Source organism: Anopheles bellator, chromosome 2 (genome assembly GCF_943735745.2).
Source record: "Anopheles bellator chromosome 2, idAnoBellAS_SP24_06.2, whole genome shotgun sequence".
Lineage (NCBI taxonomy): Eukaryota > Metazoa > Arthropoda > Insecta > Diptera > Culicidae > Anopheles > Anopheles bellator.
Window position 1 is genome coordinate 18,286,834 of NC_071286.1, and position 20,577 is coordinate 18,307,410.

The 20,577-nt window shown below is 48.5% G+C and overlaps 1 protein-coding gene across 1 annotated transcript; it reads right to left on the minus strand.

Annotated features, from left to right (window-relative positions):
• Positions 1-6,900: 6,900 nt before the first annotated feature.
• Positions 6,901-11,821, minus strand: LOC131208772 (pro-resilin). Its single transcript, XM_058201656.1, has 2 exons — positions 11,759-11,821; positions 6,901-9,244 (listed from the first exon to the last, which is right to left on the minus strand). The coding sequence occupies exon 2, from the start codon at positions 9,212-9,214 to the stop codon at positions 7,400-7,402; it is 1,815 nt and encodes a 604-aa protein (XP_058057639.1). The 5' UTR covers positions 9,215-9,244; positions 11,759-11,821; the 3' UTR covers positions 6,901-7,399.
• Positions 11,822-20,577: the final 8,756 nt, after the last annotated feature.

The following is a 20,577-nucleotide window of genomic DNA, read 5'->3' on the forward strand; positions in this document are numbered from 1 at the left end:
AACGAAACCACCGCAGACGGCGCCTGGAACCACTGAACCAATACACCGGGCACAGGAGGCGGGCCATCCGCCTGCAGGGCACGCGGAGCGCACGTCAACCGTCAACGCTAATTACTAGACGCAGTATTCAGACCGTGCGCGGTTTTTGAGGGTGGTGACTGGTGACGAATTATCATGCAACCCAATACATATCAAAGGTAAATAAGAGAGAATAAGTATTAATAATCTACTATCTAGCGTAGGCTGGATTCCTTAGGCCGCGCGGGGAGCGCACTGAAAACGTAGAGCGAACCAGCAAAACAAGAATACCCTAAGTGAAACAATATAAGCAACGGATACATATCAACCTAAATCAACAGGAGCAGGAAAGGGGGGACGTTGGCAGGGGACGCATCCTAGCGAAACTAGCAGAGATACATATCAAATACACGCTAAGGGAAAGACGGTTAGCTGGACAACCGCGGATGTTAGGATCATCCGGCAAGGCCTGAGCAACGGGTGTTAAGGTTTTGAGGACGAACGAAGTGGATATGACACGAGCTATTTGTTTAGTACAATGTACCACTTTCTTCTGCTAGCGCTTTCTTCTAGTTTTTTCTGTCAGAGCAAGTAGATAGGAATGAGCAAATCTGTATAGGTGAGATGAGTAGAGCGAACAAAGCACGTTGAGGATCCACGTGAACGGAATGAGTTTCCCTTGCAACTGGTGTAAGGTGGCTTCTTGTGCCCTGTTACGGTATGACTACTTCTGAGTCTGCCCTTACATACATTGGCCCAAAATTGATTGCAGAATCATAAAAGTGCTATTGTGCCCCTTCAGAGCGATCGTACTAATCGACGTCCGTTCTTGTTTTGGTACTGAAAAGGAAGAAAAGCTTTAATACTTCTTAACAACTTCCTCGATCGGTAGAATGAGCTGGAAACGCTGGCATCCTAAAGTTGTGTTCGCGGGAAGGTTATTATTAGTTGTTCTCTGAACAAAAGGCAACCGTTACGTTTGAGTCCTAGTTTAGTTGGTTATTTCAAGAGTTTATTTATGATGGAACCACACTCCCAGCTGAGTGTGTGCACACTGTTGATCTATTGTGTAAAGCACGAGAGAAACATTAAAGCTAGGGGCGAGCCAGTGTCGGGAGGAAGGCATAGGAACGAGCATAGAGTATAGCAAGAGCGAAGCCGGTGTAATGCAACCCATAGAACTGATAATTTAGCCCGAAACATATCATAATATATGAAATTGAAAAACGAAAGTTGCGTTTCGCTGGAACAAATTACTAGGAAGATATATACATCTATATATACACATATGAATATACAAGAGCAAATCTACGTATGGAAAACAGATATCTAATGTGGTGCATAGTTGTGTAAAAACTAAACAAACATTCATTCGCCACAAACGAATCGACTATACAAAGTTAATGAACGTTTTAAAAGAGAATACTAAACCAATAAGTTATGACACTGCTCCCCATAGAGCAAGAGAAGTTGTTGCACGAACCCTGTACCAGTAGCGGAGCGAAAGTAGTAATCAAAACATAGTAAATACGAAAAAAGGTGGCGAAAGTTGAAATCAAACACATCCCCGTACATAAACAGGTTCACTATACAACCGCAACACATATTAACGTCTTCATTTCCCCAGGGGGGCGTGAGGAATTCGGGCCACAGTTCCAACAGCATTTGGGGAAGTTTTGAGGTACAGATATTTCGCGATCGGAGAATTCTACAATCCTGTTCAGACAAAAACGCTATCCATTTACCATCCATTCACCTCTCTCACTGAAGTTGTCTCACCCTAATGACCCATTCCCTATCGATGTGCCTCTCTCGGTGGATGGTTTCTAGGAAACTTATTGCTCGAGCCTGAAACGACACTTCCAAAGCGGGTTAACGCAAGTTGTGCGTCCAGGTTGTACTACTGTCCTTCTGCTGCCCATTCACCCATTTCAAACCCAAGACGCTTTAAATCCTTTAGTGTTGTGCTTTGCGATTTCTCATTGTTGTTCAAGGTGTTGAGCTGTAAGCAGGTTTTAAGTAAGTGGCACTTAGCGTACAGCCTGGATCAGTTGGTTCCAAAACATGGCCGAACCCCGACCGACGACACCCGTGAAGGATATTGGTTTTGTTCCGTTGCGCGAACGCGAGAGAGAAGGAACTGTTAATGTGTCGCACAGAAGACCCTATCTTGCTGGACTGCCCGACAAATGAAACGAACTATTCGAGCCCCACAAATGGTTAGATTGTTGAACGCAAACAATGCAAAACTCTTAACACAAAGTAATCACCTGTTCTTAGCTGTGCTTTTTTAACACGTACACTTTATTCAAACGACGGGTGACGGGTAGCCTAACCGAAAACTGAAGTCAGACGCTACAAAGTTGACCAGCATAGTGGTCAACCCACGAGTTACAAACACTATTGATCTAGTTGTTAATCTGAATGGATTTACGAAAAGATCTAACTAGCAAGTGAAGCGATGAAGAAGCAAGGTCTACGAAGAAGTAACGCAAACATATCAAATTTGTTGTTGATCGAGTGTTTCATCGAGAAGTCACATATTGCATTCTGGTGCAACTCATTCTTCGTCATGCATTCAGCAACCATTACCCTAGACATGAAACCAGTTTATAGAACACCACAAAATAATAACATCAAAGTATAAACCCATACAAAAAGGAATGGAAATCACATCTGCTCCTGGGATTGGGATTCCATGTCGCCGGAAGGAGACTTAAACAGGGGTTTACAGGGGAACTTGACTCGCAGCTCATTACCTAACCCGAGTGTCCAACGAGCATATGCGGCGCACCGATACATATCAAACGTTGGTCTGAATCAAGGGGGGAAAGAATTAACAATTTTAAGTAGAAACAAAACTTGACTGCTGTAGAAAGAAACAGATGATGCTATACGATCGCTTCTGCGCTATGTATCAACCACAGAGTACCACAACCCACAACCCATTCTAGTGTTCCCGTATTACAGTTGTTAGAGGGTCAGATGTTTAGTTTATGTTGGTCATGCAATCTTAATCAATAAAAACGCTGAAATTTGAAGCAAAAGTGTAGTTTCTCAAACCGTTGTTGAATTGTTCATAGCTGACCGCATCAGAACAAGCGTTCATTGATACTTGGTTACCTGTTACTACCGATCCTTGTTTGGTCAAACAAAAAACCCCCGTCTGTGGCTGGACTTTCTGGCAAGCGACGTAGAGTGAATAAAGTGTTACGTTCCGACGTTGCTGGTACTTTCCCAGAACAGAAAGGGGGAACAAATATCCAAACCAAAACATCCATAAAAAATCCCATTAGATGTACATGTATTTTTAGTGGTTAAGCAAAGTATAAATATACATCTATAAATATTTAGAAAGAAATGTAAAAAAGGTTCCGATTTGCAGACGGCAGACGGTGACGAGAGCAGTGATCGAGAAGAGCATGTAAAAAACAGATGCAAATAAATGTGTTGGACAGTTTAACTGGATGATTGAGATGTTATGATGTTAGTTTCGCATGGTTTTTTAATTAAGACTGTATTTTTTTGCTTATGGCCATCAATTCATAAACACACGATTATAATAAAATAACTTAGCATGAGTAATAAATAGAACCTTACACACATTTGATGTTTTGTGATGTTAACATTTTTTTACACAGAGAGGCAGAGATCTCGGAACGTGTACCTCAACATGGTTAAAAATTAATTGAATTTCTTGAAGTGGAATGTTTTCCTCAGTTCAACATGCTTTTGTCCTAAAGCGTTTGGGAAGGAAATCATCAACGCCATTTCATCCAACTTAAAACGTTTTATCTTTCTCGAAATGTTTTAACATTTTATAAAATTGAATCGATAAATTTCGAAAAAAATTCTACAACAAAATCCTTGAGAAACACAAAATTCAGATTACTCAATTACTCAATGTTTTCTCGTTTTAGTTGTACAAAATAATTTTACAAAAGGCCATACAAAAAAAAAATCCAGAGAGACTTTTGACAGACATTATATAGCGTGCAATTAGAACAGCAATAGAATAATTGGAATAATTGACATGCTAACATTAGAATCGTTTTTGCGTGTCTTACAGTGCTTTGCTATTTCTTGGGTCCTTGGCTTTCTTGGCTGAAGGATTGGTCTTTTAGCCAAAACATTATCAACATCAAATTGTTGACTGGAATGCTGTACCACGAGTTCAAATGCTTTGTCTAGAGGATCAAAGTTTAATAAAAGGATCACATTTTCGCTAATTTGAGCATGATTTAAAAAAAAAACGATCAGTTTTTTTTAAACCAGAGACTAAAGTAAAAAAGAAAAACGTGAATAAAGGAAAGGATTGTTTTCGAGTTTGTGGAAAATTTCAGCCTCGGCTTACTCACTAAAGGCTATGGCAGATTGTAGGCTTCGCATGTTCTCTTCTGAATTGTGATAAATATTGGTCTCAACCCTATAAGTGATAAGTTATCCTGGGTGGAAAAGAGTGTCAGAGTTCTGGTTCTATGTCACAAAATATGTTTCTTATTGCCCTTTTTTGTGCCGAAACAAGTGAAAAACTACCAAACATGGACCCAAGCACAAGCTACCGACCGCAATGTCGGTTGCCCTACAGCCCATCGAAGACGGGGGGCTTGATTGGCCATCGCAGTACAGTACGTGCCGAGCACTAAGCGCCGTGCCCCATTTAAGAACATCATTTAGGGGGCCCGATTGCTCCATTACATCACGCACCTTTTACAACCGAGCCTAGCGCCCAGAGCCGGGTACGGTACCGTGCAAGGCAAACCTCTCTCGGACCTCGGTTATTCACGGACCAAATTAGCAGGCTGTGAGCTCCGGAGCCGACCACTTCCTCACATTATGCGTGCCATCTTCGAGCAGTTCACGGTCAATAGCGCACTTAGGCGCACCCGGTAGAGTGAGGGAACCGCGGCGGTGGCGGCGGACCCATTCACTTTACCCGAACACCACAACCCGTTCACTTCGGTGCCGTAATGCTTCATCTTCCTTAGCCACCTCGCATCCTCCGATGATGGAGCATTCAAAAGCTCAGCGGGCGCGGGTGAATCCGCGTAGATCAAGGTGATTGAGCAAAGCGGGAGACCGAAAAAGACCGAGAAAAGGCCCAATGAACCATCGGACCACAGTTATTGGCCTCCATTCGTACACACGTTCGTGGCGCGGCAGTTCATTCACAGTCAATTGCCCTCCGGGCTCCATGATACGTGCATTACATGAGTGCTTTGCGGTGGTCTCTGGCTGAGCCACGCTACCGCAACGGTCTATTTTTATCGTCCATCTCGTCGGCAAACCTTTCTCCGGTGCCAGTGATGACATAGCTGTGCCAAGATGCGCCGTGCGCCTGGCAATGGATGGTGGTGCAAAAATGGTGGCGCCTCATTAGCATACGCGCGCGTCCGCAATTGCAGCGAAACAAACAAAAACGCAAGCATAACGCAAGCAGATAAATTCGCACCGCAGCTGCAAAGCTTCTCACGTGCGCACCGCCGCCTGCCATGCGGTGTTCCTGGTGGCACGTGTTTCGGTAGCTTTTCCGCTCCTATTGCTTCACGCGAAAAAAAATTGGCAAAATTTGTTCAGCTCCATAAAGGCAAGGTGTTTCAATGTTTTGTGGCCTTTGAGTAGGTTCCATAACTCTAGTTTGGTTTCTTCTCTCGCCGTAGATCGAAAATTGTTCATGTTGTGTGGCCCCATCTTACTAAAACCAAAATTCTTCCAAGTCCATAGCTTCAATTGTAGGCCAAATCAAAAATTCATCTCTCTTCATTCATTTCATATTTCACCATCTGGTGGTATGGTTCGGAATTGACGGTAGTGGTCCTCCATTCTTCGTTTTCCAAAAAATTGGGTCCTTTTCTGTATATAACGGCCTCTCTTTAAACGATTAAGAAGTTTGAGTGCCCCGGATGCGGCGATTTTGCTCCTTTACGTAGCCGCCAAGTGGAAAATATGCCGTGTCGCTCAAGTAAGTTTTGTTGTAAAAATTAGCGTTTTGAATCCTCACTTTTTTTAAAATAAGTTTTAATATTTTTAACACGCTGTCCTGCTGTTAAGCGATCCATTTTCTAAAATGCCAACCATTCAAATAAAATCTTGATTCTTGGGTTGAGAGATGCATTCGAAAACTGTAAAGTGCCGGCCCTGTAATTACGAAACTACTAAATGGATAACCTTGCATTAACTTGTTATAAGTCGCCGGTTGTCATTCCTTTACCATACTGAGGTCCAAACCTTGCGAGTGGGCAATTATATACCAAGTGGTCGATAAACTGTTCCAGGAAGGTCCCAGGTCCCATCTTGACATTTCGTTACCCCGTCGTCGTTACCTCCTGGCCTAGTCCGCCTAGACCCTAGACAGCACTTTAAAGTGGCCCTTCCGAGGCAAACCGAAAGTTCACTTTCTTCGACCTTTCGGATGAGGCGTTGTTGAGGGCTCACGCCAGGCGTCCCTCCCCCTTACATCAGAGCTTCCGGAGAGCGGTACATGGTGCTTACGACCCCGTGGACCGGGTGGAGCGACGGGCTTTAATGTTTACCTTTGGCAACATCTCTTGAGCATCGTGCGCACGAACCATAAAGTGCTGTACTTCCGTAATAGGCTGCGCTCCCCGTAATTCCCGACGGAGCGCACCGAGGGTCACATTATCCACCCGGTAACCGGGCTGGGCCGGTTGCTTCATTATGCAACGGAGCCGCCTGCAACCTTGTGGCGTTACCACGTGGGTCGTTCGCGTTACCTGCGCGAGAGGCGAGTCGAGCTAAGGGCATCGAAGACTTCCGTTCCGGTCTTGATCGCGGGGGGAGGTATGGAAAAATAATGGAGCTCTTGAAGATTGTGAGGAAAAAAATCAAACGACGATTACACTTTATTTCGATCTGGTCGGTTCTGCCACAGCCCACGCGGCCTTAGTGTCCTTTCTGCATCGCGCAGCGCCCTGGTTAAAGCTTGCTCCACAATTTTGCTTGACAAAAATTTTGGACAAACCATCGGACCCCCCCGAACTCGGTGTCTTGGGGGCCGAACCTTGAAATCTACTCTCGCTGCCAGCGGTCGGCCTCGGCGTCGGGTACACGTTCTACGTCTGGACTTTACGTAAAATTAGAAAACAAGTAACGCGGTGGCGGTGTAACGTTGAACACATGTAATAATTTAAGTGCCGCTCCTGCGGCGTTCGTTGGGGCGTTTGTCGATCGCTCGAGGTCGGTCGAGGGGAACACAAACGGGGTACACTAACATTTAGCTTAAATAAGGCACGTATTTGCTGCATGTTGTTCCACATCAAGATCCGGTTGGTGTCCGTGGTGGTGGCCCGGCGGCCGAGAGTCGTCATTGGTCATGGTGAATGTGCCACCTCCAGAGCAGAGCAGCGCCCCGAGGAGGAGCTCAGTAGTTGTAGCCTCCGTTCGAGGAGTACGACTGGGGCAGTGTGGCTGGGACCTGCTGTGGGCCACCGGAACTGTAGCCACCGCCGCCACCGCCGCCGCCGCCGCTGGAATGTGACGGACCACCGGAACTGTAGCCACCGGCCGAGTGCGACGATCGGCCGTTTGAGGAGAAGGTGCTGGCCGAGAACGATGCCTGCGAGAATCCGTTACCGCTTGAGCCGGCCTGATAGCTGCCACCGCTGAAGCCGTTGCCGCTGCCGCCGCCGCCGCCGCCGAACGAGGAGCCACCACCGAAGCTGGGAGCTCCGTACTGGCTCGAGGGAGTCTGAGAAGGAGCTCCATATTGGCTGGACGGAGTCTGGGAGGGAGCTCCATATTGACTCGAGGGAGTCTGGGAGGGAGCTCCATACTGGCTAGAAGGAGGCCTAGACGGAGCGCCATACTGACTGGACGGGGTCTGTGCAGGAGCGCCGTACTGACTGGAAGGAGTCTGGGCAGGAGCACCATACTGGCTGGATGGAGACTGGGAAGGTGCACCATACTGGCTGGAAGGAGTCTGAGCGGGAGCTCCGTATTGCGAAGATGGCGGCCGAGGAGCTGGGGCACCGTACTGCGAGGATGGCGGACCCTGCGACGGGGCTCCATACTGGCTCGACGGAGTCTGCGCCGGGGCTCCGTACTGGGACGATGGGCGCGAAGGAGCCGGAGCTCCGTACTGTGAGGAGGGTGGACCCTGCTGGGGGGCTCCATACTGCGAGGAGGGAGGACCCTGCTGAGGCGCTCCATACTGCGAGGATGGCGGACCCTGCGACGGCGGACCGTACTGCGAGGAAGGCGGTCCTTGCGATGGAGGTCCGTACTGAGAGGAAGGTGGACCCTGCTGAGGGGCTCCGTACTGCGACGACGGCGGACGAGCTGGGCCACGGGAATATCCATTGCCATTTCCGTTTCCACCGTTGCTATGTCCATTTCCGTGGCCATTTCCGTGCCCATTTCCGTGTCCGTTGCCATTGGAAGGAGCCCCGTACTGGGACGAGGGACGACTGGGCGCACCGTAGCTGGACGAAGGCCGGGCCCCGAATCCATTGCCGCCTTGCGACTGCGACTGCGAGGGAGCTCCGTACTGACTGGACGGGCGACCACTCGAGTATCCGTTGCCGTTGCCATGGCCGTTTCCGTTTCCGCCGTGCTGTTGTTGAGATGGCGCTCCGTAGGACTGCGACGGAGCGGCCGGCACTCCGTAGCTGGTGGACGGTGGACGGAACGACTGCTGCTGAGGCTGCTGCTGCTGTTGCTGCGGTGGTCCGTACTGGCTTGAAGGGCGACCGCCCGAGTAGCCGTTACCACCCTGTCCTCCGAATCCATGGCTGCCACCATTGCCTCCGAAGCTGGGTGCTCCGTAGGACTGCGAGGGAGCCTGGCTTGGTGCGCCGTAGGACTGCGAGGGAGGAGCAGGCGCTCCGTACGACTGCGAAGGCCCCGAAGGCGGAGCTCCGTACGATTGCGACGGACCGGACGAGTGACCTCCGTTGGAGCCCCCGTTGGAGTAGCCCCGACCGCCGTTTCCGTTACCGTTGCCGTTGTTCCAGCCGCCACCGGATCCGCCACCGGGAGCACCGTAGCTGGAGGAAGGAGTCTGGGCGGCCGGATAACCACCACCGCCTCCACCACCTCCCGATGGTGGCAGGTAGCTACCGGTCGGTGGCAGGGGAGCCTCCCGCTTGGCGAGGCTCGTTGCGGCACGGGCTGGGACCAGCACGGCACAGCACACTACGAGCACCGCCGCCACCAGCTTACGATCGCTGCCGGCCATGTCTGGGACGTGGAGCCCGGTGTCTGAAGTCTGAAACGAGAAGCCAACCGAAGAAACCTGATGTTAGCTCGGCGGCGATCAACGGCGGCGATCGATGACGGCGATCGCCGACGACAGCGTCCTCAACTTTGACAAACGCAGCACGCCGCTCGTCGATCTCCGCGCGATCGTTGCGCGATTGCGATCCGGCCGCCTCCGCATACATTGTTCGGAGTCGGGCTTCGGAGGTCGGAATCGAAACCGGTAGCCATTACGGTGAGGCCCATATTTACGATCCGCCGGCGTCGGCACCGAAATCGATTGTTGTGTGGCGTGTGGCGGCCCGTGGCGGTGTGGTTTATGGCCAGTGCCTTTCTTTACATAACCATTGTGCCGACGCCAGCTTCTTCCGTTCGCCCGTGCACCGAGTGGCGGAATTGGCGGCTGGAGAAATGTGGCATCGAGCTGCCGCCCTCGACACCCTCGAGGGCGGCACAAAATTATGGCCGAACCCGAGAGGGACCAGGGGGACCCCTCGTCCCTCCACTTATGCAAGCCCGACCGACCAACCGACCGACCGACCGAGCGAAGAATGCAATTATGCTGTCAGATTGAGTTATCTCTTTATTGGGGAGCGAACGGGGCTGCAGAGAGTGACGACAGTCTCCCACGGAACTAGGAAGTGGTTCGCGAGCGGACACCGTCTTCGTTGGGGCTGGTGGTGATAATTAGGTTACGGGGTCCCAGCCGTCTTCGGTGGGGTTGTCCCAGGTGACACCACCCGACCGGAGTGACACCTGCGATCGTGGGTGAGGTTGGACAAGTTGACGACACCGAGCCAATTAGGCAAACTGGTCCCGTGATGATCGCCGGCGACCGGACCGAAGTAATGACCCACGTGATGATGGGAAGAAGCGTACGTCAATCAACTCAAGAAGACGATCCGGGTCCGGGGCGATCATCCGAGATATTTGTTTCGGAAGGCGGCTTTGCGCTGCGTGGAGCCCACTTTCAGGAAAGCCCACAGCGAGAGACCGTTGGACAGGTAAGACTGTCGACACAATCCGCCCGAACCACGTAGAAGGTTATCTCGGTCGAGCATCTCGGTAGGTCCGCAGGAGAATGGACCAACCGAACACCGAATGGTTATGATGTGTATCTCAACCACATCGCAGCTCATTTGAATACAGCAGCTGCAATGCAGATTCTAATTACGATGCAAAAGCAAACTGAGAAGCAAGTATCAGTCGGGCGTTTTAATTGGTATCGAACCAATCTTTGCTAATCGATCAAACGATCATCAAAGGTTGGGCTTTCAGTTTTACTCAGATTGTAAAAGCGTCACGAATAAATTGCTTCTGGGGTGCTACACGTTTTCAATTTTCAAATTATTTCTGAGGGCCCAATTCTAACCGTAACCAATCGTTGTAACTTATGTTTGGTTTCATTAGGTACTTCTCATAACCTTCAAATATCCAAGGACATCAAAATGTCCAATTTGTTTCTACTTGCACGGCTTGCGTAACGACTGAATGGCACAGAACTTAAAGTCTATAAGTTTTGCGCTTCAATAACAGAGGACACTGCTATTAACCTAATTTTTTGTTATGTTGGTACACTCTTCACGTTTTATTTCAATCGGTCACTTCATTCGTTATTTACGAAGTTTAAAAGCAAAGGAAATTTATAAACAACTGTTGAAAGTGTATCTCATCTCTTCGTCTTCAATTAAAGCGGAAACGAGTTTGCTGTCCAAAAATCATCCAATAAATACTACTTCTTGGCCGATTTTTAGACATCAGTTTATTGGGATGCGAAAGGAACTTTGTTTCTGGATTACTTGTAAACTGGCAAAACAGTAAGTTCCGATTATTATTGGAGCCTTTTAGGTCAGCTGAAGCTGAACTCGGGAAAAAAGGCCCAGTTTGCAGATGAAAAAATGCATTTCCAGGACTATGTACCTAGAGCATTTTTCCAATGGCAAAAATACATGTACTAAAGTTCGAATCGTTGGAGCATCCGCCGTATTCACCAGATATGTCTTAGGGCGACTTTTGATTCTAGACTTTAAAAAAATCATGCTTGAAAAGCCGTTTTCATCAAATGATGACGTCATAGCAGCTGTGGAAGCATATTTTGCAACCCTTCCAGATTCACACTTCAGGGATGGAATTTATAAATAGGAGTTTCGTTGGAACAAGTGTATTGATGTTCAGGGAGACCATACTGACTAATAAAGTGTATGTACAAAGACGCTACTACTATTGTACTAATAATGTACTAATTGCCGCCTGGTTCTCTTTTCTCAGCCTGCCCAGCTGTAACTCGATCGTTCGGGGAGGCTACTAGACGCTTCTTCCAAAATGTAGCTGTCACTTTCACTGTCACTCGGTAGTTCACGGGCAGTCACGACGTTCACAACGGGCGCTTCACGAGCACTTGGACTCTTTTCCATTCCATTTACCATAGACAGTTCGGATTCGCAGGCGCAGTGCACACCGGAGCAGCCACTTCCGGCTGTCCCGGAAACCGCGCTCACTCACGTGCCGTGCCTTCGGTACTGACCTTCACAGGAACGGGCCGTAGATGTGGGACAACAGCGATGTGCACCTCAGGCAGATGCCAAACCAAATCACAGATACACACGGGTAGGAGGAGCTGAGTGGTGTCTACAACCGAACGAACCGAACGGTGTTCGAGAACGGAATGATATTCAAATCATAGCCCGGGTTCACTTTTATACCGAAAAATCTGCCCGAATGGCGGCGTTGGCGCAATTTCGGCCGGTTCGGTTCGTCTCCGGCGGACGCGGTGCGGGTCCGTCCGCCTTGGAACGGGGGAGACCTGAGCCGAGCGAGCGAGCCTCCTCAGCCCGTCGGACGGGGCGACGGAGAGCCTGCGCAAAGCGCCAGCCCCGCGACGTCAACATTGGCAAGGGGGTCACCATTTTTCCTAGCGCGAAACGGTCGCTGGCGGTGGGGGGCCCACAGCTCCGGGAGCCCGCCGAGAACGCTGCAGACGATGGCCCGATGAGCCCCCCCACCGCACCACGAGCCACGATCACCGGCAGCGGCAGTAGCATCACCCCAGTACTCATCGCCCATTATCACATGGCATCGGTGGGATGACGGTGAGGCTGCTCGTGGGGCTGAGTGGCCGAGTGCGCATAACGCGCTTCCAGCATAACAGTGACAGCAAGCCACCCCCACCAGGGCGGAGGGCGGGGAGGTGGCTGCCGAGCCGTGCCGTGTGACTCACGTGTGGTGCTCCGCGCGATCATGTCGTCGCTGCAGCCGCTGATCGCGGAGCGCATCTTCAGCTTCCAGCGGCGATGCAATCGGTTACTTTCGGTTTCGTGTCTCTCCGCGAATGCCTCGAATGCCCGTCCTTTCTCTCTTGGCGGTTTGGTGCGTGAAGGTGAGCGCCTGGCGGACCTCGGCACAGCATAACGGTCACTGACGGCGCGTTTACTTTTGTGGCGGCCGAAAGAGTTGAGCTTTTGTTTTTTCGGTAATGTTGAACCCAAGAAGGCTGTAACTCCGTTTGACAGTTTTCTCACTATCGCAATTAGAACAATGCAGCAACAATGCATCTTTTTGGCAAAAAAGTCTTTACTTTCAAATAAAAATGAACGGACTCAAACGTCGTGTTAATAACTTGTTCTAGACCGTGTAAACTGTTATGCTCCATCGCGCTCTCCGAGAGCTAGCACTGGCACCAAGAGGGTCATCTGAAGTATCAAGTGGTAAATTAACTATTTCATGCAATGCTTAAGAGCTACTAGTGCTAGTAGCTGCTGTACTTCAGCTAGGTCACTGGACTCCAAAGAAAGATACAAATTTGACTAACAAGAAATCCGTTCTTTTTGCTCGAATTTCCAAACTTTATTTAAGATGTTTAAGATGATGATCCGATTCGCGTCAAATGTGTAACTTATTTGATGTATTATTTGTTGTATTTCTTACAGAAGTCTTGCGATCTTGATCTCAATTTGTTATCACTCAGAAAGTTCTGCAATGCGCGAAAAAGATTATAATCGCTTTGTGCAAGGTCTGGACTGTACTGTGGATGGATTAAAATGTCTCAAGCTCCAGCACTTTCTGGCGCGTCAGTGTTTGTCCATACGGAAGCAACTTACAATTAATGATTCCTTTCAAGTCCCACCCCATACCCAGTAGAATCTTGCAGGTCGTTAGGTTTGGTTTGGCCACTGGCCACTAAACATCGAGCTTCTTTCTGAATCTAGCTTTGCCCAAATGGCTCAAAACTGCTTAATGGTTGATCTTTATCTCCTGGGCGATGCTCTGACTACTAACATGCCGATCAACTTTGATTATTTCTAGGATTTTATCGACATTATCGACACCGGGGTGCACCACCTTTAACATAAAAATTTATTGAGCCGGTCGACGAATTCAAAATTGCACGTAATTAGCTGTTAGCTGAATTTTCGCCTTCAAAGCTGAATGGCATAAACAAAACGCGGAAAAAGAAAAGAAAGAAAGAAGTGTCCTTAAATTCTTAAATGAACCTTGACAACTAAACGATACAATTGAACAACATTGAACGGACAAAACATTCCGTTTCTCACCTCAAATCACATCGATGACAAAATCAAATCAAATCACAATTAGGCAAATCAAATAAATAATTTCCGCGTGACGTGACTTAAGGACCACCTGTTGATGGCGCGGTGCGTACAAATATTGTACCGAAACAGCCTCTAATTTGGATCTAATTACAAATTAACCCTCGCTATTTTCGGTCACCGCTGGGCCAGCGGAGTAAACAGCATATTAGCATAAACATTCCGCGTCCTTCCGATCGGGCAGCTGCTGGATGTGATGCCCTTCGGGTGCTCCTCGCAGCCAACGTGCCTTCCGACCTTCCGGTCGCCAATCGGCCGACCACTCATAATGGAGGGACGACGGAAATCGGAAGACCTCGAAGCGAGGCGAGAGAGGCAAAAAAGAGCCAGACGCATCTTCAAACGTTTCAGGGAAACTAAAAATAACAATAAAAAAATGAGCCCCGTAACCATCACAATCGATCATAATGAATGGGTTCCCTCCAAACCCCACGCGGAGTGGCATGACGTATGGGGACTGTTTTAAGGCACCTAACGCACGGTCTTGGTCGTCGGGTCGGTCGGGTATCTGGGCCGAAAGATCGGGCCAATTTCAAGGACGCGATCATGCACTCGGCCGACAGGGGTGATCATCAGCTTAAGCGGCGCAACCAATTGCCAAGCCGAGCGCCAAGTCGTGGGTCGTGAAGTCGTCAAACGCCTCGACTTGCCGCCAGCTGCTGGCTGGCTGGAGAGGCTTAACGTAGCTTAGCCCGTAAGCTTTGTTTAATGAGATCAATTGTTGGTGATAGTACCGGGCGCAACGGAGCCCGAGAAGCGGCCGCGCCGTGAGGACGAGCGTCCTTTCATTTCGGTGCCGACACTCAGGTGCCATCATCGATCATAGGCCCGCGCGAGCATCAAAGGGTTCCCAGAGCTGGCCCGAGTGGGAACTGTGGTGATGGCAAGGCGGCAGACAGAGTGTCTCGATTGCGTACTCCTCCGTTGTTGTCTTCTAAGTTTTAGAGAGGCAGGACCTTCGCCGAGCTGCCAAGTACGGTCGGTTCCGTCTGTCGGTCGTTGTTTGTCATTCTCTAATGGCTGCCATGGCCAAAACACCGTGGGCTGCATCCCCGAGGAGCGCAGGACTAGCTGCATCCTTTGGTGCACCGGCAGCAAAATCAGTTCCTGGATGGTGCGTTCTGGTGCGCTCCGGATCGTGGTCCTTGGTGTGTACACTTTGCCACGACAACGACACGACCGGTTCGTGGTGAAGGGAACCCGACCGATGCACCGGAGTGGCATTAGAAGCAATAGAGTGTTGCACTCGCGTGATTGCCACATATTAGATGCGCCGAGGGCCTCCTCCGTGTTGCCATTCACACGTGTGGCGTTCTCATGTGTCGCTCGGAGCCGCGGCCGTTCCGCCAGGCACTAATTAATTCAAATCTAACAATTTGTCATACACTTTATGGAGAGCGCACCGGAGACGGCCAAACGTTGGGTCCGGGGTGAGACCGTGCATTAAATTGGTAATTTGTTTTACGATGCTCACAACATGGTTTGTTAATCTTTCTAACGAACGGTAAGTTAGGGCTACAATATATGATTGGCATGATTGGTCTACGAGTTTGTCGTTTTCACTTAGTTCCCTTATGTTAAGAACCAATTCTTCTGCAATATGAGCAAAATTAATTGCAAGCGCGATGGGGAAACATTAAATAGTTAAGTTTACAATTACTTCAAGTATTTGACGAAAGCAGAACTAAGCGGTATTCTATGTACATCGTTGATCAAATGTTCATCGTTGATGAAGAGTTAAAACTAAGAATCCTTAAGTCACATTTGATTCAGTTTATTCCAATCTCATTGATTGTTTAGTTTTCGCCTCTGCATTTCAAATTTCAATGTGTTTGTCTAAAGATTTTGGGCAAAAATGAGGTTCTTATGTTCAGATCTATTTAGCTGAAGTTCCTATTCCATGTGCGATAGAACGGAGCTACGAATTTAGAGAAGTGACACGAAACTTTTTTTCACCGAAATCAGATAATATTTGCATAGATTTCATGGTTAGAAAAAATCAATACACATTCATTGATTTTAAACTGATTGGCCGCTCTTTTCTATTGGCAACCATTGTTCACGAGACAAAGATGAACAAAAACACCAATTCTGTGCCAGCAGCAATTGAGGAAAATTTGATTCTATGCAGATGAGATGATATCAGCCGATCGTGCAATTCCCTGCTTCTTGATTTGAATTCCCTCGATTGTATCTGCTCGCGTGCTACAATCCTATCACATGCTACACAATCGAATCGGTGAGGCACTGCTTGGCACCATCCCTTTAGGCTACAATAAACGCTGTTTTTCTTACTCAATTTGTAATTTTTTAGAAATAATCTTTACACCAACTAACGTACAATGTTGCATCGGAATACAAACCAAGAATGGTGGTGCGCTCGAAGCGATCGCCGACACCGACATTTGTTGCAATGTTCTACGGAGTCGAAGTCCGGGTGGACACGGCGTGGCGTGTCGGACGGCGGACAGTCGCAGGAAGAGCAATTTCTCAATTAGTGTGTCTATTCAAACCTTCAATTATGCTGTGTTATGAGTGGTGGCCAAACATTGTAACAGCAGCTAATGCTGCCCTGCAATCATGCAGCGGTCAGTTGCAGTTTTTCTTCGCACCCACCAACGCCACCGCCACGGGGCAAAAGATTCGAAAGTTCAACCGTTAGATAACGGGCGCCACGTTATCCGAAGCTGCCAAATGTTAATTTTTCGTGCCAATAGAAGGAAAACCGTTGCATGACGGCGGGCCACAGTAGAACCGCCACTAAATGCATCGCAAACATCTCAACGATTATGACATCTGGCGCGCGTGCCGCAAACTGGCCAGACGCGTAGCAAAAAAACGCCGGACGCATTGCAAGGATGCAATCACTAGCCGACTTCAACCGTCTAACGCTGCATTGCTAATTGCAAGATTATTGCCAAGAAACACAAGTTGATTGTTGAGTGAATGAGTGCCAAAACTTAACACAAAAAGCGAAAGGTGTTCCAAGGCGAAAGGCCACGGTTTACGGGGCACCAAATTGGCAGCGAACGGGCGGCGCATCTTTAGTCTAGTTTTTATGACCCGGCCCGGCCGGCAATGGGGCTGGTCAGCGCAGCGAGAAGAACGCACGTTTCCAGAGGTCCCAGGCTTAAGGCCATGTTTGCTGATTCTGCTCGGCCACGTGGCGCCGGCGTAACCTCCGGGACGTGTCCGATTCGTCCGATGCGTCGGTGTATAATTGTGGTGCCATCCGAACAAACGGTCGTAAATGGGCGTAATTACTTGTACGCGAAACATTTGATGCCCATTCTGGCCCCGATATTTGATGACAGCCCCGTAGAGGAAAATTATTGCCTGGCGCCAAGCATGAGTAGCATGATAAGACTCAACACGGCTCAGCGTGTATGAGCCGAGCCTACAAATAAGTTTCATCGTTTTTTGGGGCGTTTCATTAATTGAAATGCTGGCCCAGGCTTCGGCCAAAGGTCGGTTCAATCAATCACAGTTTGTCCACACTTTCAGTTACCCACTTTGAAGCTCGAATGACACCCGACATAATGGAGTATTAATTATAGAAATGGGTAAAATTTAATTAAAGCTTCCAATGCGCCCAGTCGCCGCAAAGCGCACCATCGCGTTGGCAGTTGAACACCGTGTACCGGTCAGTCAGAGGTTTGTAGTTCCGTCATCCCGCAGCACTGTCCATCTGCTGCTTAACGGCTGGTTGGCGCTGGCCGGCCAGCAGAAAGTGATGGTGAATTGACGACACGAAATACGCCGAATCGTGCGCGATCGTAAGGTCAGACTCCCGCAACCGCCGGGTTATCGCCGCGGGTTGTCGGCGCGAACTTCCAAAGGTGCTACGATCTGATAGTGTGAGCGTGAGTACCAATAATCATAATATGCACCCGGTGAAAGGAGGTGAAGAATTCTACATCATCATCTTTAGTAAGCTATGCAAATGTTTTTTCTTCTCCACTGTGTGGCCACTTCATTGTGTAACTTCGGTAGTATTGATTAGGCAGCGTTGGTGGCAACGTTCACCAAGCTGACGGATCTGAATGTAATTTTTGGAATTCATACTCTTTTGGGGCTATCAAGGATCTTTCGAAAGGTTACGAATTTCGTATGCAGTTATTTAAAAGCAGCTCCTGCCCCTTTGTGTAGCACTTACTGCCCCTTATGCCAATGCGGACACAGGCTTATGCCATTCGTAATCGAAAGTTTAAAAAATTGATTCTGTAGAAAACGAATTGTTTTCGTTTTTTCTTTTGTCTGGCATATAAGTACTTTTGCTATGATAATTCAGAGCCCTACAAAGTATGCAATTTGAATAACAGATCATATTTTGGCTTCTTGGAGACTGACATTATGTTTGGATAATTCGTAAGCAATTCGTTGTTTTGTTTATATCTAACTAAAGTAATAATTAATCACACTACAGGAGATAAAGAGTTTATGGCAGTAAAAGGCGCTAGGCTCTTTGTCAGGTTTAGATCAGGTGTAGGTTGAGCATGATCTTCAAGAATTGACCGTTGGTTTTATTTAATTTTATTTGAAGTGTTTGTCAATAATTACGAGCCGAGTTTGGAGATGTCTCATAAATCATGTAAAGGTTATCGCTGAAGATTTATTGTTGATAGTTTTGAGTTTCCATGCTACAAAGCAGCGTTTGTAATATTTCGGTATAGGACCATGCAATATTTTTGATAATGTTTTTCGAGTTTTCCACTTAAGCCCTAATATCCTAATCATCGGCGTATCTATAGCGATACTGACTACGTCTACACAAAATGTGAATGCAGCTTTTTGCAGAATTTTCGTTATATTAAATTACATTTTCGACATTTAGGGCAGTAACGATGAGATTCTATTGAATTAGGTATATCTAATTTCAATTTCATTACTTCAATTGAGAAGCATTTAGGCTGAGCTCAACAGCAGCTCCAGAAACCAATTCTTCAGCTACTATGTAAAATACTAGGATCGACCACATCAGATGGTTGTGGTTGGTCACATGGTTGTAAATCAGGCAAAAAGGGCAATTCTCCTCCTAATTTTTTTGCTTGTTTTTCATTAAGACATCACAGGCAGTTGCTTTCGTTTAATTCTCTTGCTTCTTCTCGCACAAATGCATATTTCGTGTGCAGGAATAATAACCCTGCCCAACGACAGTCGCAATTACTCGAATAAAAGCGAAAGAAATGAAATCGAAATAGCGCCTTTTCTTCGCGCTCAAATCGCCATTTTCCAGCGATTTGCCCATGCTCACGCCAAAGACACGCGGATCGCGCTGGTGGGCAAGTGCGTAACGCTACGTGACACCCCGGCAGAAGGTCAACCGCGGCGTACCACTGACCTATTGCCGCCGACCGCCGGCCTCGCAGAAACTTGCTGTCATGCCAAAAGTCGTGAGCCAAAGTTGAGACGCCGAGAGTCTCAAGAGGTCCACGGTGCCTTCTTCACGGCATAAGAAAGGGTAATGTGCCGTGGCTCGTTTCTATCTCGTCAACAAAAAAAGAAAGATGCACATCGAACTGATTCAACCGCCCGCGGGTGGGGAACGTTAATTGTTTGCAAACACCCCGGGCAGCCATTGGTCCAGGTCCGGGGGTCCAGCATGAGTATGCGCAGGCCCAACCCCTTCTCGCTCCCAGCAACACCGAGCCGGCCAAGCTCGTTAATGATGCGCTATTAATCATTGATCTCGTGGATAGGTTCTTTCTTTATCTGCCCTCGCTCGCCGTTGTTGGGCAGCTTTCGGGGTCCTGTTGCAATCGTCACGCGGCCTAGTGGTTCGTGTCACAAGTCCCTCGTGCTCTCCACTAACCCGGGGAATTAAAAATGGGTGTCAAACACCAGTACCGGGTGCGGTACCGAAGTGGCCGCTTAACGCCCTGCTGCGAGTACTCATCCGCTTTCGTGGGATCAGGTCAACAACAACCACTGGCCCAGTGTCTAAAGTGTAAAGCATCGAAAAACGAAACACAACACTTCAAATGCGCCTTAGTAATGGCCCCCCGCCAGATCCCATAACGTTGCAACGGCGAGTGCAGCCGTTGTTGCCTAGCGAAACAATTGGCATTAATGAGAAAGAGAAGAGTAGCGAAGATGGTAGAAAGAAAAAAAAATCAATCAGCCGGTAGGTCAGCATGCGCCCGTTGAGGTTGTGGAGAATCGGCCACAACTGTTTCTTCAGCCAGAAGGATATCGGCCCCAGCGAACTTCGCTCCGTTCGCTGTCCAGTTACGTTTCCGTGTACGGAAGACAAAGTGATGCCCACCGACGTTGCATCATTTCGTCAACCTTGGGAAGAGAGAGAGAGGGAGAGAGGGAGCTGGCACACGGTCAGCTGATGCACCGTGGTGCACCCGGAGAGGCTCGTCACGGGGTTAAGTAGCACCCACCCGTCAGCATAGTGGAGGCCCGGACCCCGGTAACGGTGGGTTGTAATAGCGGTAATTAAATCTTTAGACCTCTTCAGCTACACGACGCCACGAAAATTCCCTCTCTCTGTCTCTATTTCTCTTTCTCTCTCCGTTCACTGAGGTCGGGCGATTTTTTGGTGGACTTTTCCGTGCTTTTCTTTGCATCACCACCGCGCACGTGACAAGAAGACGTGCCGGAGCGGATGCCTTTATGCGTTGCATAAAGCCGGCACCGGAAAGGTGGCGGCGCCAACACATGCGCCTGGCGGCCAATAAAATAAGTATCAACCTTATCAACGGTTACATATTCGGTTTCCCCCCGTGAT

What these genes read in the sequence shown, in the direction of transcription:
- LOC131208772 (XM_058201656.1), bottom strand. Translation starts at nt 9,214, where the DNA reads ATGGCCGGCAGCGATCGTAAGCTGGTGGCGGCGGTGCTCGTAGTGTGC.